This window comes from Fibroporia radiculosa (assembly GCF_000313525.1).
Source record: "Fibroporia radiculosa TFFH 294 genomic supercontigs, scaffold1461, whole genome shotgun sequence".
NCBI classification, from domain to species: domain Eukaryota; kingdom Fungi; phylum Basidiomycota; class Agaricomycetes; order Polyporales; family Fibroporiaceae; genus Fibroporia; species Fibroporia radiculosa.
In genome coordinates this window covers 34,763-59,078 of record NW_012133304.1, presented here as the reverse complement: position 1 = coordinate 59,078, position 24,316 = coordinate 34,763, and the positions used below count along the sequence as shown (strand labels likewise).

The window sequence follows — 24,316 nt, the reverse complement described above, 5'->3', positions numbered from 1 at the left end:
CGAGAGCTCGCAAGAGGGCGCGATGCCGAGTCGGGGGTCGAGCACGGCGGTGAGCGACGCGTCGGAGGAGACGGCGGTCGCTGAGGAACTTGTGGAGAAAGAGAAGAAGGGGCGGAAGCGCAAGGCGTCGGACGCGGTCGAGGAGGAGGCAGAGAAGGATACGCCGCTCCCACCGCCGAAGAAGAGGGCGCAGCGCGTGGCGGGCACGCCTGGAGAGGACGCGGAGGCTCCCGCACCGCAGAAGAGGCCTGCGCCGAGGAAGAAGGCCGCAGCGAGGAGGAGGCGGTGATCTCGGCTGAGATTGCCCGGATCGGCAGGGACGCGCGCACCATCTGCTGCCGCTGTAATATTCCACTGGGCCGTGCGTGCGCACCCGGTTTCCCCACAACACACACTGTCTCCACTAGCCGCCCGGATCGTGTATCCCTAACTTACTAACTTATATCCCCCGTGTATCTGCTGCACCCAGCTGCCCCCACTGCTGCTGCTGTTGTACTTTGTAGACTCTGGTGCATCACCGGGCTGTTGACACCCTACCGCTGCTTATCATTATCTGGATGGATGCCTTGTACAGTATATACAAATTGCCTGCTGTACGTTCCTAGTTCATACATCGCGCACTCGATCGCGTCTTTGGGCCTCTCGCGAGGCTGTCCGTGTGCCGTGTGATCGAGACGCGTCGTTGGGACGCGACGCGCACTAGTCACGTGTTCGTGATTCCCTCGACCGCTTTTGGCAATGGAGGTAAGTCCGAGTCCCCGACATTGACTCGGACTCGCTGGGCATAGATGCGCTATAGCGCTGTCCAGTTGTGTGGACGTGAACGTGGATACAGGAAAAGCACCAGTATCGAAGGGACCGGGCCCAACGTCTCTAGCGTTCCTCGTCCGACGGTGAGTAGAACGTTTAGCACGAGGTATTATATTATTACCATCACTACTGGTGACAATTATGTTTTCTTCTCTATGGAGCGTCCCTACACATGCAGCTTCCTCGAGGACACTCATGCTCTTCGGTATCCAGGTCGTATGTTCGCCATCATACCGTCTTCTCTCACAACTCCATTCTACTGAGATGCGGGAATCAGAAAGTCCTCTCCGCCACGAAAGATGGACGCCAGCCCGTCTTTGGCGTTCCAGGGTGTCGTCCCAAAGACTTGGACCGACGCGGATGATCCGCTACGGGGAAAATGGGGCAGGATTTTTAGCAGCTAAATGCCCTCCTTACTAGGACTTCGTTTCCGGAGCAGGTTGCGCTGTAGCTGATGGACAAGGCGTTTTGTTGCTCCGAGTCAACCACACGCGCATCGTGAGGAGCACGCTCGCAGTCGCTTTTTCGCGCTCTCCAGGGTCGGTGGGCCCGTTATCGGTGCCATTATGCTGTTGATATGGTCAGCTGTTGAGCCGTCGCTTCGCCCAGGAGGGCTCCGAGGGACAGTTTGAACTCACATGGACGTCCCTTGTTGGCATTGAACATGCCAGTCCATTCTCCAGTGGCGCCTCGCCTGATTCAGAGACTCGTAATCGGAGATCAACCTGATGCCAACGGTCGCCAACTGAGCCCTCGAGGGCTCACCGTTGTCAATCCGGAGATCACGATTGACCTAACCTGTGCAAACTGATCAGACGATCGACAGTGCGCAGCTTGTGCGCATAATCTGCTCGCACCCTCATGCTGGAAGCCTTAGAGCGCTGTCCAAAAGCTGCCTACTAGCGCAAATTCAGCCATACACCTTCGAGAAGAAACCAGTACACTCACATCGACCGTCCGAGCTGGGCCACTCAAGGGAGCAGCATGCTGTCCCAACACCCACACAACGCCGACCGGGGAGTGCATCGTCGAGTAAACCGTCAAAAGCGCACAGAGCCGGCGCCTCTGCTGTTCACAGCGAACGGAAAATCCCTGGTGGAGGAGCTCAAGCGAGCGTCAAGAGGGCTATTACTGTTCCGCCGGTAGCCCCAGTATTACCGATGCCAACGCGCCAATCTACGATTTTCTTCGCCACGGGGCTCTGAAATTGCTTTCCTGCTGTTCTAATACTCCTGCTGTTGTTGTTCTAACGCTCACGGGGTTCAGGGACAAACTCTTGCAAGAGACTATCGAAGCGACAGGGATGCGGTTCCTGTGGGAGGCAACTCTCACCGTCAATTAAGTCCAGCGCGCTAGCAGTTGGAAGCAGCCCGAAGCGAGGCCGATAGACGACGAATGTAACAGTCTAGAGGGTGTAGCACACGCTACGGACTTGTCGCCTGTATTGAGCGTTGAATGTCTAGACTACGATGAGACAAGAGAAGAACATGGTCTTGTGTTGTGTTGACGGATTTTGGATCTAGAAGTCCGGCGAGGTCACATTCTTCAAGACGGTAATCGGTAACGTCACAAGAGATTTGACCTGGCCCGTAGCTGGGGCGGTGAGCACATATTGCGTTATCTTCTCCGTCCGGTCTATCTGTCCAGCGTCTCCGAAGCTGTCGCCTCATCCGAAATGGTGCTGTACAATATTTGACGATGGCTGTCTGACATGTCATTCATGGGAGATGTCCCTTGACGTCGTCACATGTACAAAAAACGCGCTGCCTCTGGATCGGTGTGACCAATGCATTTGCGCATGGCTGGCGGTCCCTGGCGTTGTACTGGTTACGTCTCGCTATGGTGCCCGGTATACAGAGGACGCGAACACGTTGCGCCGGCCACCCGGGCGCCCTTGTATGTCGGTTGTGACACGTAAAATATATTCCTGGCTTTCGGCCTCCACGGAAATAAACCTTGACTTTGCGCGGGGGTCATGGGGTGCGGGGTCATAGATCATGCTAGACGTGAGGTCGGCGGCCGTGCTCGCGCCAGATGCACGGGAGTATATGTGGGTCAATGTCGTCGGAGAGCAAGTCAGCGCTACGCAGTGCGATCCAAGACGGGCCGTCGTCACCAAAGTCGGTGAGCATAGAATTCGCATAGAATCATGGCCCATCTGCGCGAGCAGACGGTGGGAGGAGTTGGCTGGGACGCACCTGCGCAGACTGTCGGGCCGTCTGCCGTAAATGGCTGCGCGGCACGGACCTCGGCACCGGTCCGACGGGCCGTCGGACCCCGGAGATCCTGGTGAGCAGCCTTAATAACCTCCCGCCATGGCGGGGAGCTGCTATCCCAAATCCTCTCGCCGCCATCACCACTACCACCATGGCTGCTGCAGAAAACGGTTTCCACAACGGCACGAACGGCGCAGCACACCCCGTCTCGCGCCCCCTCACCGCAGGCATCTACGCTCCCATCCCCACCTTCTTCCTCCCAGAGTCGGAGGATCTGGGTCAGTCGCCTCTTCTCTCCCGATCTCTTGTAGTGCTGCGCTGACTGCTTCCCGACAGACCTCGACTCGCTTCGCACACATGTTGTCCGCGCAGCCAAGGCCGGTGTCCGTCCCCTCATCGCGGGCTCCATGGGCGAGGCCCTCCACCTCACCCACAGCGAGCGGGTTACCATCATCAAGGCTGCACGCCAGGCACTTGACGGAGCGGGCCTCGAGCAGATTCCCATCATCGCTGGCACCGGGACGGGCAGTACGCGAGAGACGGTCGAGCTCTGCAAGGAGGCAGCAGCAGCGGGCGCGGACTACACAATCGTTATCGCCAGCGGGTACTACGCTGGTGTCTTGGCTGGCAATAAGAGGGCCTTGAAGGCTTTCTGGACGGAGATTGCGGAGAAGAGTCCTATTCCGGTGCTCATCTACAACTGTATGCATCTGCTTTGTCGGTGTTCGCAACTTGACCTTGACGCATATATCTGCAGACCCCGGCGCGAGTGGAGGCATTGACCTCGACTCGGACCTCATCACAGAGTTGGCGATCGAGTCCCCCAACCTTGCTGGCGTCAAGCTCACGTAAGTTGGCTTGGTACGTGGAACGGGAAACACCGTTGAACATTATCTTCTTTAGATGCGGAAATGTGGGTAAGCTCACCCGAATCTGCGGAACAGTCTCCGACCCCTCCTTCTCGTCGCTGTATCCTCGTAAAAACCCCGATGCGCCTTTCCTCGTATTGGGAGGTTACGCCGACTTTTTGGTCCCATCATCGTATGCGAACGCACATGGCGCCATCACGGGTCTCGGAAACGTCGCGCCTGTATGTCCGAATCCAATCGTTGTCTTCCTCGCCGACAGCTGACACTGCCACCGTAGTATACCCTTGTCAAGCTCTTTGAGCTTTCCCAAGCAGCGCAGAAAGACCCTTCCCTCCTGCCCGAGGCACAGCGGTTGCAGGCAATCGCTGCAAATGCTGACTTCACCATTGCAAAGGCGTCCATCTCCGGCACTAAAGCCCTCTTAGAGAAGCTGTACGGCTACGGTGGTCTTCCCCGTAAGCCCTTGCCCCCGATAGAGCCTGGTGTGTTTGAGGCGCTCTGGTTGCACCCGCATGTCCAGGACATCGTCAAAGTTGAGCGTGAGCTCAGCGGAAAGAGCAGCCCATGATTATGGCTAGAAGAGTGGTAGAGGATTGACAGATATCACATACAGCACACGCATGCCGCTTCAGATGTCTCGTATCGTCGTACATGTCCTATGTATCATGTTAGCTTCAGCAATCCTTTTTTGCACTAATGAATGCCCAGACCACATACCCAGATGCGCGAAGACCTGCTGGATCTTGACTCGAGATTGCGAGACAAGTGCAAATTGGCTTTTGAACCTCTTGATCGCGGAGTTACGCGCGGAGGTCCATTTTATTCCGCGAATGTGCCCTAGAGATCCCAACGTGTCGACGACAGAAAAAGAGACAGACTTTCAGCAGTGAATGCCAAAATTTGTGCTGCGTCACACAGAAATGTCTTATCATATGATAAGAACGCCAAGATAGATAAACTGTATGCACCTGGATGAATCGCCCGATAACTCGATAACTAATGGAAGCTTCAACAGCTCCGCACATTCGACTCCGCACAAGTTCTGACGCACCGAGGGGGGGCGAACTCCGGCTAGAATGCGATGAAGAAGGAATATCGAACACTTTATTGCCGTGTGAGTTTGCTGAGGAAAGATTCGGTTCCATGTGTTGTATCATGCCGTGCCACCGCTGGCAGCTTGGACAGCAATTTTATGCAAAGCTGGAGGTATAGAGAACGTATGGCGTAATGCAGAGATAATGCTGCAAATGCACGCCACTCACCAGGGAGAGCAACTTTCCTCTCCACTAAAAATCTATCATCATGTATCTGTCAATGCATAGCACATGTTGAAGCATAGAGCATAGAAAGGGCCGGTTGTTAATAATTGTTCAGTCTTCACATGCAATGTTGGGCTCAAGAAGCAGGGGCTAGTAATTTTTGAGAGCCTCGGTGTAGAGGTACTCAGTGTGAGAGCGTAGCCGTCAGGAAACCACAAATAGCAGCAAGCTGCCGTACAACCGAAAACTTTAACTCAGGCTCGGCGAGGCCGTAGATCTTCCGCGAACGACTGCCTAAGATTCGAATATCCCGCGTAATACTCGAGAAAACACATCCATAGTGAGTACAAGGGCGCTGCGATACAGAATGGCAGCCAGGAACGAGTGGTCCCTTGTGCGACCGCGGCGCTTGTACGTACAAATGCTCGCGAAACCGCACAGTATGCAATTCGCTCCGTAAGGAAAGAAAACAGCTGACGATGCAATGCTTCAGCACCCCTTCTCTAGAACAGCGCATTCACCTGCTTCACTCGCACTTGCACGTCTAATCCGACCACCGCTAGTACCTGCCGCAGACCAGAGATCTCCCGTGTGATATGTGGAGTATTAGCTATACGCCGAGAGGACCTTTCAATACTGCTCTCGCCATAAAGCTTGCGCGCGAGACCTACAGCGTCAGCAAAAGCAAAAGGAGGGGCAGCGACGAGAGCTGCCGCGAAGACGTGGCACTGCATGACCGATATTCGACGACGTGGAATAAAAAGTAATCTGGAGGATGACCTGGTGAGTTTTGTCTGCACGAATTAGCGGAGTGCATGAGAATACGGACACACCTGTCAAAAACTGGCACGTACGTGCACATACCAATACTGTGCGGCGCACGGAAACCCTATCGCGCTTTGCAGATGAAAGTCGCCTTACCGTGTAGATGAAAACGAGACACCCCGCGTTTTGGTCTCGAATCTTCCATTCTCATGGTATGTATCCAGACGAATGCCCGTGAATGCGGTTTTGGTCAGAATACATATGAGAGGAAGAGTCGGGATCAAAATGGACGGCGTCGCACTCGAGTGAACTTGTGTTTGCAGTAGTTAATTTACGGTGTAGGCATGAAAAGTAAATTGAAGTACTGATATGTCGCACCTAACAGGCCGCACCACTTGGAGATGGTGATACGTATTCGTGCGTAGGTTCCATAGCGAAGGTGATTCAGTTGTAAACTTGGTCTTACGGCGGAGCGCAACAAATCAGGCCGCTGCTGTGAGGGCAGAGCGGGAGACAAGGTGGGTATGTTATCGGTAGATTGCGGGTGGATAATGTTGAATCGTTTGGAAGGTGCTGGCTTTTATAGCTCTCTGTCCTCACCCGAGGATAACATGGCAAAGAGAGCCTCCAACCTCGACATCGATATCGATACCTATCACACCCCTGTTTCACGACTCCTCGTCTAACCTGATGGAGAATTCTTCCACGCGGACCCCTCCCTGTGATGTTCATGTCCGACTTTCTGGACGTCTACTCGCCTAGCACATTGACAATGGAGAAAGTGGGAGGAACGCACAATGGGGCCATGCGCATCCAGGATCTGCTATACCGTGTGTTTGAAAACAGGGAATGTGATGTTCCGAATGGCGGTTTGCTCACGAGAAGATCTTGGAACCTCTCACCCATTGTCGCCCTGCAGATCTGTCTTGGAGTCCAGTATTGTTCCTTGCTGACGGGCCGCCTTTGCGTTGCACATGGACGTCATATTCGCGGAATACTGTGGGGCTGTCCTCCAGTCGTCTTACACGCCAGGAAGCTGCATGCAATCGATAACATCCCGAGAGCAGCGTGCGCCGCAGACTTGAAGGCAAATTGCACTAGGCTATGATCACCCCGGGTGCAGATACGGACAGCTGGAAACATGCAGAGAGCGTGAGTCGACTGGGCACGATTCAAATTTTGACCAAGAGAACCCGCTAGTAATTGAGCCAGCTCGAAGGGCTCCAAGTCAAGCCCGAAAGTTGAAAATGACGATGCCATGTGACGCTTGCGGTGGCGAAGGTTGACTTGAACTCTGCAACACACACTGTGGCGCCAGAGAGGCTCAAGGAACCCTTGCGGTCGCACTAATGTTGCGCTTACACAAAACTCAAGTCTTTCTAAAGGTGCACTTCTGACTGTTCGTGAAGGTGCGCAGATATTTGCTCAATCCTGCGACGTGCGGCTATAATGTCTCCGTGCTCACACACTGATTTACCAGTGATATACGCCCATCAGTGCTAGTCCTAACCGCGTTGAAACTGCACCGTCTCGTCGTGTGAGATGGGGCGGCCATAATTTCGCAGATGATAATCAAGATGCTGGGGGGGTGCTTTTGCTGGTGTGCGGATCGGTATACGCACATTCGTGGAGATGGAATCGTTTGGAGAGTTCCGTGTCGTGCAGCTGGATGAATTTAGGGCATGCCCCTACCCATCCCTCCCGAATACAGCCACCTCAGGCCCGGATGGATTGAGGTTCTGACTGCAGTGACGCTGATCTGAGGGCGTAGGTGGATATTCCGCTGCTCAATGCGTGAGCAGGCGCTCATCGGTGAGTCCCAAAGCTGCTAGCCGCTCTGCCACTGCTCTGAGCCGTCCGCACTATCCGCGGCCGGCAAGAAATGGGAATCCCTATAACAAGGCGAGGCGAACGGCGTGGACATGAATGATGTCCGTTACCGTCACCATGAAGAAGATGCCTCCTGCCTCACAGGCGAATGCTGCCGCCTTGCAGATAGCGCGCAAGGTTTGGGCGTTTCATCCTGCCCCTAGTAGCCGCTTTACCTGTCAATCTTTAGAGAACCTGTACACGTCCTACTTCGCCACCCAGTGCTGACTCTCCATTGTCAATGCTTCGCTCATTGACCGTCGACTATGATTATTTTGAGCGGCGAGCACTCAGAGCCGTATGCATCCAGAAAACACCCATGGATGACTTCCACCCCCAAGCCAGCGAGATTATTCCAGACCTCTTTGTATGCGACATATACACCGCTACATCTACCGCTGTCGTCCGTGGACTTGGCATCACCCACATCGCTTCAGTGCTCAAACACGACTGCCCCTGTTTTCCAGTTGAGATGCGTCACATCCACATCCCTGTAGACGATTCTCGAAATGCGGAGCTCCTTGGTCACCTGGACTTCACTGCCGACTGGATTACCCACGCGCTCGAACATAAGGGCCGGGTTATGGTGCATTGTGTTTGGGGAATGAGCCGGAGTGCAAGCATTGCGATCGCCTATCTCATGGTTGCCAGACACATGTCCGTGGATAATGCTCTCAAACATGTGGTTTCCCGAAGACAGATTGTGCGGCCGAATAGCGGTTTCTTACGACAGCTGAAGCTCTATGAGCGCATCCTCAAGGGCAGGGAGCAGCGAAGGACAGATACGCATGAACTTCTCGAAGATGTGCCGTAATACGAAAGAAGTTTTGTACAGGACAACGGATCAGTAGTACTTACTTCATGTACGTGGCACGAAATATTGGTTCCGTACGCATGTTGATGAATGTCGTCAGCGTCAAGCTAACCAAATGGCTCATGTTTGATCCTTGACATTTACATACACCACCTGCAGATCGTTATAGATGTCAATGAGGCAAACCATGTAGGTGGCATGTCGAGCGCCGTCATCACCCCCAATTAAATATGTTATGACAAACAGCCGCGAAAGCGTTTTATGACGTCGGCCGGAAGATCAGCCGTCATAACATAGCGACATGCAGCTTTCATCTAATTAAAGCTGGCTGAAGGCTGGTCCCAAACTCAAATATGACGCGCTAATTGACATCTCTTCGGAACGACGCACGCGTCAGACCGTCCTCCAAAATGATTGCAAGAATAATGAGCAACGTCGATTCACATAGCCAGTTGAGAAAATTACAGTATTACATCGGGGACTTATTCAAAATATGTTATCGCGATCTACCGAGGTGCAACCTCAAATATCTCCTCTCCTGCCTTCCCATTCTTGGTCTCGTGGCTGCTGTCGCCGTCTCCGTTGAGCCTTGCGCCTCCGTTGAGGGTTTCTCCTTCTTCTACTTCGCGCAGGCCGCCAGCGTGGTAGTCGCCGAGCCAGAGGTATGTAGCCGGCAGTGCGACGATCAAGGCGCCAACAATGTTCCCGAGGTAAGAGGCGATCAAAGATCTATAAAACATTATTGATTGTCAAAGCACACAAAAGTAAATACACTTACTTCCGGATGTATTCCGCAACAGTCAGCTATGCAAACATCAGTCGAGTACAGACAGAATCGTTGCCTGAAATACATACATCGGCCCCAAAGAGAATACCCAGAGGGACTGAGAACATGTTTGCAATGACTGTTCAACTGTGATGAGGACACCATGGCTAGACTGCATGTAACGTAACCTACCGTGATCGAACGATGCAGAGACGAAGATCTACGAGTTGAGTGAGCCCGTGTTTCGGATTTCAGTGTCGCCAAATCTTACCATGATTGGTATCCAGGTTGCGACGATCTAGGACATATGTTAGGCACTAACAGTCTTCAATGAAGATTCATCCTACCTTTGATAGTGTGTCGTGCGCTCCTGCTGCTTGCTGTAACATCGCCCGTATTCAGCAAATGTAATCTTCAAAAACGCCCCAGGAAATCCTCACCCAAACTGCGACGCAAACCAGCCAATTACAGCCAATGCCTCGCAAGAAGATCTGGTACCATTCCGGCTCTTGTGCCTTCTTGCTGTTTACACAGGCTATAATCAGGATCACGTTAACGGATGATTCAAGGAAGAACCCACAGAGCGAAGTCCTGAGCATATGAAATGTAGGGTTCGGTGGAAATGATACCGCTATCTGCGAGCGTGGTCGGCCGAGGTAAGCGATAATCCCACTCAACCATTGCTGTAAATAACTCACACTTGGTCAGCACCGCGGCGAAGAATAGACTGCCACACAGGTTCCCAAAGGTCACTAGAGTCCAATTCGTCAGGGGATAGCGCGTGGAAATGACGGCAGACATGCCTAGGAACCAGTTCCACGGAAGCCCCCACCACGGCACGGCGCCTTTAAGACAAGCCATTGGGAAAATCTGCGCCAAGATATGTCAGCTAATTCACAATAGCTTATTATTGAAGTTTCTCACCATCATATTGCTCGTCAGCAGCTCAAAGCCTTGCAGAATGATCCTGCAGGAGTCAACAGCAGCATCAGTCACTGCCTCCAAGTGAACGAATCGTGAACACATCGTGCATCAATGCCAAGCCCCCGCTCAATGTCCGTACTGGCACGGAGTGCAAATTCCGTAACAGACGAATAGGCGCAGCTTACATGATAAGGCCCACCGGGAAGACCGCTCCGCCCAAAACTTTAACTAGTCCAGGATTATTCGCAGTGATGCCAGCTGAGCCCCCAGAGATGATCTCGTCGAGGAGGCCACCAAAGGAAAGCATGACACCTGCGAGCACCTGTGCTACCATTAGTCTCGGAAGAAACAGCCAGTGAAAGAGACACGGCGTACCGCTTTGAGGAAGATCTTGTCCCCGCGCGTGTTGTGCTTCACAATGCCATGCTCGACCATGATCTCTGCCACTTGGGCGGGCTTGAACGTGGTGGGTGTCTCGAACCTGGTCATGGTGGGTTCGCGAGGGTGGGGACGGGAGAGAAGGGAGAAGGGAGGGGAGAGACAGCACCTACGTTCTCGCTAACTAGCGGCTTTGGCCATCCCGTATTTGTAGGGCCAGCAGCGCTCAATCGGAAACCAGGGTGATGACTTGTACGTTAGGCCCTGAGTGAAGTTGGACAAGAATGTAAATGGACCGATCAATCTAGATGCCTCCCGTCATACCCACTATCCGGGTCTTCCTGGTACTGGTCCACAGACAATATTCGAAGGGATCCCATGAGAAAGAGGCAATGGTTTGTAGTAATATGAACTTCTGAGGCGACTTCCTTACCACGCCGCATCATGCTCCACTTTCACCGATACCACCAGCCTGAGTCAGTCTCTGACACAGCAAGAATGCAAGCGAACGACACCTACATAACTCAAGTCCCGGGAACGGACAGACAGGTCAGCTGAATGAAATCCTGTGTGAGGAAACGGACTAGTCCTTGATGTCTGCTTTCGATCATTTGTACGTGACTGCCTCGGGCTGGCATCCGGGGTCCTCTCCGGGGCTAGTCGAGCACCTGATAGAAGTGACAGTACAAAGCCAGTCTACTACCACTGTCGGAGGACATCCACATGTCCGACAGCAGTGGCAGCAAGACTGGTAATGCCGTCCCCACACTAGCTCGCGATGAGTGCCTGACCGCGGCATTGAGAAGATTGTTGGACTGCGGCGATTTCATATGTAGCATCTTAGTAGTGTCACGATGTCCTCGAATGTCGGGATAGGTTTGATGCATTGCTTTACGCCGCCAGCGCCCATCGTAGCTAGCCATTCTTGATAGATGATGAGACTTCCGCCCGTGATCATAGCACCATTTGCCCAGCTGTAGACACGGAACAGAGTGGGGGATTGCCAGAGTGATATGCAGCATGTATATTTCGTACCACCAAGAAGGTTATGTCTCGAGTCGTGGGATTATTAGCAAGGATTGATCCAGGCTTGTCCATCTCGGTGATGTAGATCGCGGCTGCGTAGGCTGGCATGCTTAACCTGCATGGCGAGTCACAATCGTGCCAAATGCAGAAGTAAGATTGCAAGGGTATTCGTAAAGAGATTCACGTATCTTCGTGTACTACACGCAACGGCGAGAGGCTTTGACAGTGTCCAAAGTTATCATAGCCTTCCATTCGTGTTGAAACGAGGCAAAACTCGGGTCCATACTCAGCATATGTCTAGCAGGGAATACTGCAGAACAACAGAGGTGGGGAGAGGCAATATTCTCACACTCGATGGAATATATATGAGCAATCGCCTCGTCAATCGCGAGCCAGACCCGGGTCCGAAAACGAGAAGTGCTTCACGGAGCGCGCGTTCTGCGGACTTGGACACCGGACAAAGGCAGACGCAGGTAGAAAATCAGGTAAGCATAGTTCTGCATGAATGGGCCAAGAGATGTGTGTAGTTCGATCGAATTGAGTCCCAGTAAGTCAGCATCGGCGATCATAAAGTACGATATGCCGTCAAACGAAGAACAAGTGGTCGATTGTACAAGTTGAAATGATATTATGTGTCGCGTCACTTGAACACACCTCGAGAACGCTCCATGAAGTCCTACATATCCATAAATATGCATCTGGCATGTCCGTTGCAGGAATTTGTCTGAGAAAAACTAATGACAATGTCATGGAAGCCAATTAACCTAATGATACTGTGGATTTAGAATAACAAATCCAACGAGTAGACATCAACGCACAATGGTCAACGTGTAACTTAGTGTCACATCAATTGTTACATAATCTCCGCCTCCTTCATATTGTTCCTTTGAATTCCGTCTCGCACTGATTGTACCATGAGTTTCTAAAGAAAAGAAGTGGAAAGGAGACACACCTGCAGCAACTGTGATTGCCGTCGCTTTAGTGTCCTAGGTTGTTCATGAAGACTAAGAACTGTACAGAAAATCAACGCGACATACCACCACAGACGTCATATATGAGTAGAACGGTTTCGACTGAGGAGATTGCTTCACGAAAATGTCTTTGAACTGACTGCTGAAATCTTAAAATCCAGGTAATTCCATGGACTCGGTTAAAACGATGATCCTCGCTATACATAGGAAACGCTGACATCGTGCCACACTAGCCGATTCATTCGGCCGGGTTCCGTAGCTTGGGATATACTTCACGACTTGGACGCCACGAGATACCTTCTTCTGCAACAAATCGCACTTGTTCAAGAACTATTCCCAGGAATGCGCCACAAAATGTGAACAATGATTGATGGCAGCGCGATGGTGGGAAGCAGGCACATTACCAGAATAAAGTGTACATGCTGTAGGAGTTTCGATCCGCATATGGCCTTCCAGATGAGAAAGCTGTCCTGAAGGCGGTTGACCCGACGATCCTCGGCCAGTCGTTCATCGAAGCAACTGATTGGAGCCAGGAAGATGAGGGCGTTCATGTCGTCAAAGTATGGAAACCACGCATGGCGCTGAGAATGGGTAAGATCAGTCAGCAACGGTGAATCTACGGAACATGCACAGATAGCGCTACACACAGAAGAGCGCGCACCGCCGACGTCGTAAATAATCCACTCGCGTCCTGCCTCGGAACCTGCAAATCGCGGAGTCAATCACCGCTCGCCAACAGCAAAAATGTGATACGCACCACGTTCGAATCTAAAGCGATACTCCTGCACACCCATTGTGCGCAGACGTGCTCTCACCACATCCTGGTCCGAAGGTTCATAGTCACGCGCTGCCACACGAGCTACGTCATTGAGAAAGCTGCAAGGTTAGCCGGCCAGATTTAAATCACCAGTTGCTACTTTGGAAGTATATGCAGTTACTCACAAACCTGGGCCTTCCTCGAGGCGTGTTTTCGAATTACGATGGGCAAGAATGGCCTGCACGTCCGCATCTGCCCATAGTGCAGCAATATCTTCTGCACAAGATGCGATGACTTCCGCCGCGCTCTGGGCTTGAGGTTCTCCCTCCCCGTCATTCTGCGCCTCTTCATCTTCTGCCTGCATTGACATACCGAATGGAGATGTTGGACGGCTCCGCCGTCTGCTATGAAGCTGGTAACAAAAATATTCATAAGTCCCTTTCAGCGGTCGCACATACACGGAATAATCCCGCACAAACCTTCTTGGACAAAGCTGTCTCCTCTGCAGTTTCTACACGCGCTTCATCCCTAGAGCCCAGTGATGCCCTTCGATAGCCAGACTTCACGCGTCTCAAGGCAGCCTTCCATCCGCTTCTACTCGTAACGAAGAATTCCCGCGGACGATGACCGAGGCTTTCCTCTTGGCGCAACCACGGTGCAGCATCACCGGCGCCCTCGGGCGCCTCCGTCGAAGCAGAGCCTAGACTGCGCTCAAGATCCCGCTGCACATACCGTAATGGTGTCAGACGGAGCTGAAGGACCTTGTGTCGCTCAGTGAGTGGAAAAGCGACAGGCGTATCGCCATCATCATCATCCGCATCATTATCAGAGTCGGCACTCGATTCTACGGTCATCGACTGTGTCCTGAGGAATGTGGGCAACGTATCGGCGTGGGCGGTAGATGGGCGGGGGAGGAGAAGGGTTCGTCCGGTAGAGGATGTCTTCTGCGTTGAAGATGTACTTGGACGTCCCTGAGAAGTTGACGGGCGTGGACTTGGGCGTGGAGAAAGAGGTTGAGGTGATTGTGATTGTGAGCGCGACCGGGTCCGGGATGTTTCTTCGGCGAGGATATCTAACACTGTGTTCACAGAACGAACCAAGTTGAGGTGTATGACAGCTCTCCAGGCGGATCGCTCTTCGCGGAATGATGAATACGCGTAAGCAAGTTGGAAGTCTATTCAAGGGCAAGAGTGAATATGGGGCGTAGGACGAGTAGCACCGAGGTGCAGATGAACACATCATGGAGAAAAATAAGATGGCCGAGTAACCTGGAACATAGACATTCTTCCAGCGCCAGAGACAGGGTTCCCCTCTCCCTGGAGCTGGAAGAAGGCCTACCCCAATCAGCCATTCTGTATGATTCGGAATGCTCAAATCTGACGTGGAAAGCAGACGAACTTTTGACAGTGGTTGATTTTCCGCTCTCGCTTTGACCGAGGAGGAGTATCTTGATTGGCTTTCCATTTTTCTTCTTACTCTGCTTTTCAGCCTTGATCTGAGCGTCGATCTGTTCGCTGATAAGACGTGCGTGGGCTTCTCGTTGTTCGCGGGCCCAGCGTTCAGCAGGCGATTCATCCTTTGGAGGCGAGAGAGCGAGACTGAGCGGGTCGGGAGGATCAATAGTCAGAACGGCCATGATGGTAGGAAGACGAGACAGCCTTACCACCCGAGGGAGAGATGTGGGCCACACTTTGAATACGACAGATGCCAGAAGGACACGGACCTAATGATGGACTACAATAGGCACTGCGGCGCCAGTTGGAAGGACCTCTGCATGAATTGAGATTCAGTGGGAAAAAGGTAGGTACGGATACACCGAGACCCGGCAGCAGACGCTGACTGGAATGATTCCTCCCCCTATCAACCGGAAATTCTGTCGCGAAAGAATGCTACGCTTTATCTGCGCGGTATATGATTCAGCATGACTAGTTCGAGGGACGAGTATGCACGTATCATGAAGGGCAGCCAGACGATGATGATGGGACTCGGAGCGACAGACACTACGCGCAAGCTACTGTTGGTGGCGGCCCGAGCCACAGACGTGTCCGTCACGTGTGTACGCGACGCAGTGGCGGCGACTCAATGTCGGAGTCTTCCGGGGGAAGTCCTACAAGGCTCAATCCACTATCCCAGTTTTGCTGGTCAACATCAACATGCAGTGGCCCATCTGTCTTTGCCTGTCTGGTTGTTCAGGAGCTTTCCTTCGTTACAATCAGTTGAATGGCTGAGTTGCTGATGTCCGACATGCTGGCAGCTGCCTAAAAGCGTGTTACTTGTCCGAAGAGGCAAAGACTTGTGTGTACTGATATTGATGTTGTCGTAAGTTCACGCGGTCTTATTCGTCATGTTCATGATATGCTGATCGCCCTTTCTCCGCCAGCTGCAGCACCCGAATGTTCCCATAGAGTATTGCACCACCTCTCTAAAAACGGTCCAAGCCAGTGAATAAATCTCATATTTGACAGCAAAGTATGTCTTGGCTCTCATTCTCCGACCGGCAAACTCCCACTGCGACGCTTATTTTTACAGTGGTACCACTGGTGTTCTGCTCCGGGATTCCATCTTTATTTTCCCAAGCGATGAATCTTGAGAGTGCTGAGCCTTCACCTTCTACGCAATGGCTCCTGATTTCCGCCTTGTTTCCCTAGTGGCTCAGGACATGAGTTGCTCCTGAGCGCGCTCAGATTGCGCTTTCATGGCGGCTTCTATCTTGGACACTCTGCCTTGCCATTATCACCACGTGGAATCTGTTCTGGCAAGTGCAGGCAGAAGGCGCCTGGATCAATTACTCGGGAACCCTTCGATGCATCTCCGCCGGCCTTCTACGGCAAATAGCCGCTATTCGTGACACTTGCTCTCGGGCCAGGGGCATCTACTTTCGCAAGTTGTTCTATGACTTTCGAGCCTTGTTTGCAAATTGGGTATACAAAGTGGGGACGAGTTCTCACCCGAATGAGCTCATAAATCTTCTGGATGGCCTCTTGCCATGGCAATATTCCCAGCATCAATCACTGGAATGCTCGAAGTGGCCTTGGCCTTCATCTGCCAAAGTCTTTTTATGTGCAACGTGATGTGCACTGCTGCCGATGTGCGTTATCCTCTAGCTTCTAATTCTTCAGAGCTACAACCCTGTCGAGGAAAAATTTCCAGCCTTCTGATCATCCCTCAGGATGTTTAGGGAGTTCGTCTCAAATTGAACTAAATAAAATTCTTAACACATTGACACACTGCAATGTCTCCATACTTTAATATCACCTTCGAGATTTTCCATCTTAATGGAAAAGAAAATGTCGACCACAAATACCTAGTTTATACACTTCATATCTACTTCATTCCATTTTACGACCCGCTCGATCTGTACGTATGAGGTGTCGAGACCACATGGCGAGATTCGCCTTCCTATATGGCTGACTATTATCCATATCTCGTCGATAATCACTTGGACCCCTCAATAACCTTCTTCGCATCGTCGACAAAACTTTTCAGTACATCCACATCTTCGCCGCCGGCTCCGTTTTCTCTTTCCTTGAGAGAACGTTCTATTCGCTCATACAGCCGCGCGAGACCCTGGTGGATTTGACCCTCACCATCTCCCACAAATGCGGATATCTCTTCCATTTCGCCAACCCAGCGGTAAGCCTTCGGCAGCATGTCCGGTATGCCACGCGCGAGACGCTGCAAAATCAAGGGCTGTGATGTATGCAATTCGTGCAGAAGCGCCTGTGCAGTTGCAGGCGAAGAGGAATGAGCCGCTGTCGCGAGAGATATTGAATGAGTACCTTGATTATCAAATAATAAGAGTGAACACACCGAGTATCATGGTTGCACACAACCCTGTAATCCCCTTCGATATCCCCTACGTACGGGTACCGTAAGCTCTCGCAATAACGTTATTAGAGACCTAACTATACTCACTGCATAAGACATCTTCAGCGCGCTGGCATCACCTACTCCGGCCCCCTCGCCTCTCAGTGGCGACACTTTTATCCCCCACTTGCTCAGGCCCACAAACTCATCCAACAGATCGGAAGCTTCTGGCTCAGCAGATGCGTAGAATACTGGATCGTACCCATCCCTCGGTGGGCCACCGATAATCCCTGCGTCAACGAAGCCGATCGGACTATCCGTGAACAGCTTTGCGATCTGCTTGACCGTCTCCGGACTGACTGCGTTGCAATCAGCGAATGCGACTCGGGAGGGTGATGTGCTTCCTTTTCTGACGGAGGCAACGCGTGCGTCGCGGTAGCTAGTGGCGAACGCGAGCGCATCGCTCGGAGGGAGAATGCTGAGAACCCACTGCGATCGCGTAACGAGTTCGCGCATGGATACGTCTTGCATGCCCGCGGCTGCTGCCCGTGCCCTTGTGGCCGCAGAGCGGCCGTCTAGGATGGTGAGTACGGTGCAGCCAGCAGTGGTGAAGCGGCGTGCTACTGCAGCACCCATCGCTCCGGCTGCGACAACGGCAAGGGTAGGCTGGGACATGGTGGACTGGTGGACTTGGTGGTGCTTCTGCTCAGCAAATCTTGGTCGTTGAGCGGTATATGAGACCTTTAGATTCTGGGTGGGGGGGGGTTGGGCAGAGATAACAGTTACTAATCATCGACATGCAAACTCTAATAAACCATGTCCGACGGGTCTCCATCCCGACGTAGTCCATACTGGCATGTTGGTCATGGCTGCCTTGAAATCTTATGCTTTGATTTAATTGAAGCAATAGCACGTAGTCGGGAGATGATCGCAATAAATCCCATGAACCAGTGGTCGACTGGAAGAGAACTCGAAGCGCGCGTCCTGGTGCGGCGTGCAACCGCGAGACCACAACACGCTTGCCTCAAAGCTTCAGCGCTTCAGCATCGTACACTAGCACTTAGACTTAGTAGCGCAGGTTGAGAATCAGTGATTATCATGGTATGCTGCACCATATGCTTTCATTATGTCTTTGCTCACAGTATGATAACAGTTACCTCTGTCACTATTGAATGCGGCGCAGAATAAACCCATGGTGAGCATTTTGCTCGATACCGTGCAACTCTTCGACTAAACCCTGGAGACTATGCGCGCAGTTAGTTGAGTTGAAGAATGGAGAGACTTTCAACGGCCACCTTGTCAATTGTGACAACTTCATGAACATCACGCTAAGAGAAGTGTACCAGACCACCGCTGAGGGAGACCGATTCTGGAAGCTGAAAGAGTGTTATATTCGCGGAAGCACGGTACGTACGAATTACTTCGAGTGACTGATACCGAGGATGACAGCCTGTGCCCCTCGGCCAGATAAAGTACCTACGGGTACCGGATACCCTGCTCGATGCTGTGAAGGAGGAACAGACTCGAGCCAGGGAGGCAGGAAGAAGCGCAAGAGGGGCTCATGTCAGCGGTGCGGGGAATAGAGGCATGTTCACCATCGGTATAGTCGTATAAGCTTTGGCTCATCGAACTTTGTCACACAGGACGGGGCATGCTCCCCAGAGGTAAATACGACTCATCATCGTGTCAATGCTCGATTCTCATTCCTATGCACACAGGTCGTGGGGTCATGCGCGGAGGTCCTATGCGTGGTGCTCGAGGAAGGGGCAGAGGTGTATAAGCGGGTCGAGAGGTATAGATTTGGGTGAGTGGCATCTCTCTGATGTTCAAGTCCTGGTTTATGTGTATGTGTGTCAGAGCCTGGTTTACGACTATGTCTACGCTATGATACAATCATGAGGAGCGAACACATGGCCATATTTTAGTACCCGTTTTTCCTTGCCTACTCTGTCGTTCATGAGTCTGATACAACATCACGGAATACTTCGAACACTGGACCTTCCGGCAACCCAGCTTCAACCCATCGTCCCTGAAAAGATCGTCATTTATCCGCTCAAATTGGGGAGAAGCCGGACTGACCGTATAAACAACTTGTCCGATCCCAATCAGCCTTAACAACGAGTTCTCGCGCAACATTATCCTTTTAGCGAACTTGGCATCAAATGGGATGTGTACTTGCTCCGAGCCATATCGCGATGGTACCCAGCTCGTACATAATCTTAGTTGACGTAGTTTGTGCCCGTTGGCAATAGCCTCTTCAAGCTGACTCTGTAGGATTTATTGCCGATCAGCCGCGTGCGGCAAGATATAAATGGTACAAAACATACGGGGTTTTGACAAAACGCCACGGAACATGAGAGCTCCTCTAATGCAGGAAAGAGCGTACATAGACACTGCACATCTTCTAACGTAAGTAGAGCAGAGTCCGCAACGAAGTATTTGAGGGTATCTTTTTGAGTGTTAGCGAGGTCCAAAATGAAACGACGGGGCATGCTTGCATCTCCTTGAGTAGAAAATGCGTTTAACGTGAACGATTCTAGTGAAGGGCGTGGAAGTAGCGTTTTGATCCATGTCCATAACCGACGTGGGCCCTGCACATCCACTGAGCTTGTACGCACGGTCAAATCTCTGAGGGACGCAATAGGTACGTCAGTGTAGCGAGATACTCCTGACCAAAGGTACTCCGTGTCCAGTTGCACTAAATTTGGGAGAAAGGTGAGAATCTCGAGGATTGCTGTCGCGGGGGCCCCCTTGAGCCGGAGCGACTGGAGCAATGGGAGGTGCAAGAAGACTGAGACGAGAATTGATGCAGGTACGCCCGCACAGCGCTGCAACAAAATAAACATGGATAGATCTGAATCAGTACGCGCAACAAAGAAGAAGCAGGACCATACTGACACCCAGTTCAAGATGAGTCAAACTCGGACCGAGCTTCTCAGACCATCCCTGGAGAATACGTGGCGGTCCCTCCACCGTCCATATAGCGACTTTTTGTAAGCCCGTAAACTCGATGAACTCTGACCAAAGCTCCTCGCTGAGGCCAGGATATGTGTGAATGACAATCTCTTTGATAGGGAGGACACGTAAAATCGGAAAGAAGCTTGCACGCAATTCCTCATAGTCGACGAGGTCTTTACTGTCATCGCTCCAGCTGAAGCCCTTGAGGTTGACACATAGGCGTAGAGCTGCAAGGCTCTCTTGTAGGAACTCAGGCCCGATTAGACCCACGGCACCTGTAAATAGTCAACGAGTGGTAGAACGATAACAGTAGAAGGGAGACGGACTTGTTTCCCGTACATATCTGACATATTTCGCGTATTCAGGCTTTTTGAGTAAAGTCCGCGCTGGGTGGAGGATTATTGGGCGCTACAAACAATCAACAAGGGTCGAAAACAAAGTAGAATGTGCACATGGACGGAGAACCTCACCCGTCCAGGTTTTCTGACAATACGCGAGTCTAATACTCGATAGAGAATCGGAGTCGCCGCGAGATGGAAGGTCCTGCAGAGTTGAGCACAGGTGTGGAGATCGCGTCGATCAGTTAAGTGTTCGAAGATGAGGGGATAAATATCCACTGGTATGTCTTCAATACTGAACGGATGAGCCATATCTATGGCCGCGTTGTTGTGTGAGAGTGAGACACTTGTCGCGCGCCGGCGTTTCATAAAACTTGGAGTCCCATCTCAGCACCACACTGCCATAAGTAGTGTGTGGGATACGTACGGTATACAACAAGCCTGTAGCTCGTCCCGTGAGCCTTTTATTCGCGGCCAATTTACGTGTCGTCTGACGACTGATAGCGGTTAGCTCGCTGTATGGATTTAGATAGCGGAAGCTGCCACGAGGAGGCCCCATTCGCAGAACGCCCGTGCAATGCGCACAACTGCGTAACGCGTGTTCGAAACGACAGGACTGGTACAAAGCCGATCGTCGGTTTATGACAAAGCCATACTTTAGTTCATCCACACCCTCACAAGGCATGAATACCATAGAAATGACCATACTCACAATACTTCTCGATAGGCGTAGACTAACGATGAAGGGTGTGATTTAATGGCGAGCTAGCGCATGCAATGCACTTCTCATTAATAAGCTTTCCCAGAAGTCAAAACAAAGCGGCGATGACGACGAGCTCGAGGATCAAAGTTGGCAAGATTACAAGGTCGGCGCCCTGTTCCTGAGAATGGGCGGCACCAATCGACCGCTTTGGGTGTCGAACCCGCACCTAGCGGTAATTCGGGCAAACCCCGAAACCACCCCGGGAGCAGCTCTCAAACTCGATGATGGCCGTTCAATTCATCTCAATCCACGACTTTTGGGGCAAGGAGCGAAGCGGGGGTCACCAGATACGGTCCTGTTGTGCTTCGTGTGCTGATCAATTTGGCCCCGTGAATTGCAAGCGTGTACTGGTACCACTGCTGGTAAACGCGCGATCATCATTTTCCACTGTCAGCGCTTGGTAGGCGCTAGTGCACGGGTGGCGGAGTTGGGAGGTATACTGCAATGGTTACACCGGGCCGCCCAAGGCATGCACATTTCACGGCATGTCGCGCTTCGTCACCGTTATACATTTCTTCAAGTCAACTCGCACTCCCTATATAAATATGCACATACCAGCCCCACTTCGTTTCTACCTTTACATTCACCACTTACAGACCCGCTGCTGTCTTCAGAGCATCGTAATTCGGTGTGCCAAGGCCAGTGACCTACATGGAACGAATGGATGGTCAGAGGAGTATAACAACACAATCCTGCACAGGTTACTTACAGGATCCCAGCCGGTGGTAGCAGAGAATCCGTTCGTGTTGCATCCCGGGTTGTCGCCAGAGGTAATATCCGTGAACGCTGACAAAGCTGTCGAGTACAACCAAGGGTTCAAAAAGCCGAGGGGTGCATCTCCCGCGACAACGAGCTCGTCGTTCAACAGAGAAATGATGGATGCAAATGTGGGACTCGCACAACTCGTTCCGCTGACCGTAGTGCTGGACTGCTCATAGTAGATTTCGAAGTTCTCGGCCTGGACAGAGACATCTGGGAAGCCACGTCCGGATGCGTTGTACAAGCCAGCGTAGGTATCACCAAGGTAGGACAGGTAGCCCTCTACCGCAGAATCCTGATATGAAGGTCGCGCCCAGTAGTTAGAGAATCCACCGCCAGAGAAGGCCGCAGCAACCTCTGGGTTGGTACCCGTTGTTCCACCAACTGAGGTCACACTGGGAACAGGTTAGCATAAAAAATAGGTAATATAGATGTAGGGCTCACTAAGGACAGCCCGAGGGGAACTCAGGAACGAATGTGGTGCACGATTCGGACTGGACTCCAGAAACGCCACCATCACCCGAGGCAAACATGATCGAAACGCCTCGAGCGCCGAGTTGAGCATATGCATTGCACAAATTGCTGTTGGCGGTGTTCATAAGCACTCGAGAAAGAGTAGTGACAACATACTATGCCAGATCCTCAGGGATGTCGGGCTCATAACCGCCGTAACTAGTTGTCATGGTATACGGTGGAGTATCTTCGTTCAACAGATAGTCAATCGTGTCCAAGAATCCCCCCAGATCACCATCGTGATAGTCATCACCAACAGATAAGAATATTACCGGGACACCGGTGGCGATACCAACAGTGTACTGGGTATCAAGATCCTGCGGACAACGCTACGTCAGCGATAGCTGATATCACACCGCAGAAGCAACTCACAGCCTCCACACCTGCATCATCTGTTGACTGAGGGTCTGAGCCGTCGTCGAGTGTTTGAACAGTAAATGTGGTGGTGTCCGTCATATCTGTGCGATAATTTTGTAGGAATAGCTGATATTGATTCAACATGAGGAAGTGCGGGAAAGATATCCACAAGGGCAAATACCTCGAGATCCTCCTTGTTTGCCCATTGGTCGCCGTAGCCCGTGACGAGCAACTGATTGGTGGATTCAGTCGCAGGTGTGGTCGGGATACCATAAAGGGACTGCAGACACGCAGGAGTGATAGTCGACCCACACGCAGACGCGGCATCGTCAGCCCTGGAGTTCACGCCGTCATTTCTGCGCTGAGGGATGGAGACCACAGGCTTCAAGTTGTTCGTACTCGGGAAGCTATATTACAACGTATGCCTCAAAACTCATATTATAGCCTGAAAGCAATCTCGAACTTACGTTGTAGTGGGGTATACCACTTTCAAGTTCCCGACCAGCTCCTGCGGGATAGAGTATGACAATGTTCGGATGGTTTGAGCCCCGGTGCTTTGAGAAGTATATACGTTGAACTCCGCATCGAATAGTTCGTTCGCCTGGCTAACGGGAACCTGGATACTAAGCCAGTCACCCGCTGGCGTCAGGGTCGTTGCATTCAGGTTATTCTCTTGCAACCATGAGTTCACGGCAGAGACCGTATCCGATGCAGGCGACACGTATTGAGCTGCCTGGGAAAGACTGTCACAAATCACATTGAATCATAACTAATGGGAATAACAGACGCACATCAGCCTTGCTCAGATGCTGCTTGTAGGCAGTGCTCGAAGGCATGCTGACGTCGTAGAGCGCCTGTTCCAATCCGCTCGGGTTGCTTGGGGCGAGTGCTAGACGGAGCCTCAGCACCGTGTCAGGGGAGGCAGCACCATCCAAGGTATATCCGGAGGGGGCACCGTCCCTACGACCCAGAACATGCATGGTCCGGGCAGCAGGCTTGCATAGCACGAGAGGGAGGAGCGAGACGAGAAGAGCTAGTGTCAACATCCTGTCACGACCCGGAGACCAACGCAAGGAGCACACTCCTTGAAAAGTCTGGACAGAGGGGATATCCCATTATATAGTGGTTATGAAGCCCGGAAGCTAGACAGTACTGGAAGGGGAGCATGCACATGCTGAATACCCGCGATAAGCGGAGACACACATGTAGCGTTCAGTGCACAAGGAGCAAAACCTGATTAGCCTCGAAACCCTTCGGTAGAGGGCTCAAGAAACTCTTCCGTAAAGACATATAGGATCTAGCTTAGGAGGGATATTGTGGCACATGGCTTTGATGCGGGCGCGGGATCGTAAGGGGATGGCAGGTGCTGACTGATCTATAAGAAGAAGAATGCACAT

At 52.0% G+C, this 24,316-nt stretch overlaps 7 protein-coding genes across 7 annotated transcripts; 2 read left to right on the top strand and 5 right to left on the bottom strand.

Annotated features, from left to right (window-relative positions):
• Nucleotides 1–1,066: 1,066 nt before the first annotated feature.
• On the bottom strand, nt 1,067–1,836 carry FIBRA_02888 (uncharacterized protein; the record flags this gene model as incomplete). The annotated part of the gene is made up of 6 exons (XM_012324739.1): nt 1,067–1,178; nt 1,228–1,379; nt 1,449–1,504; nt 1,576–1,603; nt 1,668–1,706; nt 1,759–1,836. The coding sequence occupies 6 exons, from the start codon at nt 1,834–1,836 to the stop codon at nt 1,067–1,069; spliced, it is 465 nt and encodes a 154-aa protein (XP_012180129.1).
• Nucleotides 1,837–3,177: 1,341 nt separating this feature from the next.
• On the top strand, nt 3,178–4,463 carry FIBRA_02887 (uncharacterized protein; the record flags this gene model as incomplete). Its single annotated transcript, XM_012324738.1, has 5 exons — nt 3,178–3,304; nt 3,363–3,728; nt 3,784–3,874; nt 3,930–4,116; nt 4,173–4,463. The coding sequence occupies 5 exons, from the start codon at nt 3,178–3,180 to the stop codon at nt 4,461–4,463; spliced, it is 1,062 nt and encodes a 353-aa protein (XP_012180128.1).
• A 3,403-nt stretch (nt 4,464–7,866) lies between these two features.
• FIBRA_02886 (uncharacterized protein) lies at nt 7,867–8,602 on the top strand (the record flags this gene model as incomplete). The annotated part of the gene is made up of 2 exons (XM_012324737.1): nt 7,867–7,926; nt 7,979–8,602. The coding sequence occupies 2 exons, from the start codon at nt 7,867–7,869 to the stop codon at nt 8,600–8,602; spliced, it is 684 nt and encodes a 227-aa protein (XP_012180127.1).
• Nucleotides 8,603–9,108: 506 nt separating this feature from the next.
• Nucleotides 9,109–10,781, bottom strand: FIBRA_02885 (uncharacterized protein; the record flags this gene model as incomplete). The annotated part of the gene is made up of 12 exons (XM_012324736.1): nt 9,109–9,331; nt 9,381–9,406; nt 9,458–9,507; nt 9,561–9,588; nt 9,640–9,666; nt 9,716–9,748; nt 9,809–9,890; nt 9,949–10,003; nt 10,067–10,238; nt 10,293–10,335; nt 10,478–10,614; nt 10,668–10,781. The coding sequence occupies 12 exons, from the start codon at nt 10,779–10,781 to the stop codon at nt 9,109–9,111; spliced, it is 990 nt and encodes a 329-aa protein (XP_012180126.1).
• A 1,768-nt stretch (nt 10,782–12,549) lies between these two features.
• Nucleotides 12,550–15,060, bottom strand: FIBRA_02884 (uncharacterized protein; the record flags this gene model as incomplete). Its single annotated transcript, XM_012324735.1, has 10 exons — nt 12,550–12,599; nt 12,649–12,682; nt 12,734–12,816; nt 12,886–12,997; nt 13,072–13,248; nt 13,315–13,370; nt 13,425–13,543; nt 13,610–13,836; nt 13,904–14,598; nt 14,823–15,060. The coding sequence occupies 10 exons, from the start codon at nt 15,058–15,060 to the stop codon at nt 12,550–12,552; spliced, it is 1,791 nt and encodes a 596-aa protein (XP_012180125.1).
• A 1,799-nt stretch (nt 15,061–16,859) lies between these two features.
• Nucleotides 16,860–17,906, bottom strand: FIBRA_02883 (uncharacterized protein; the record flags this gene model as incomplete). Its single annotated transcript, XM_012324734.1, has 3 exons — nt 16,860–17,176; nt 17,235–17,280; nt 17,340–17,906. 3 exons carry the CDS (start codon nt 17,904–17,906, stop codon nt 16,860–16,862), a joined length of 930 nt encoding a protein of 309 aa, XP_012180124.1.
• Nucleotides 17,907–19,185: 1,279 nt separating this feature from the next.
• On the bottom strand, nt 19,186–23,899 carry FIBRA_02882 (uncharacterized protein; the record flags this gene model as incomplete). The annotated part of the gene is made up of 14 exons (XM_012324733.1): nt 19,186–19,260; nt 19,311–19,499; nt 19,559–20,059; nt 20,130–20,464; nt 20,516–20,597; nt 20,660–20,732; nt 21,885–21,937; nt 22,000–22,444; nt 22,494–22,631; nt 22,680–22,879; nt 22,935–23,045; nt 23,101–23,326; nt 23,387–23,652; nt 23,711–23,899. 14 exons carry the CDS (start codon nt 23,897–23,899, stop codon nt 19,186–19,188), a joined length of 2,883 nt encoding a protein of 960 aa, XP_012180123.1.
• Nucleotides 23,900–24,316: the final 417 nt, after the last annotated feature.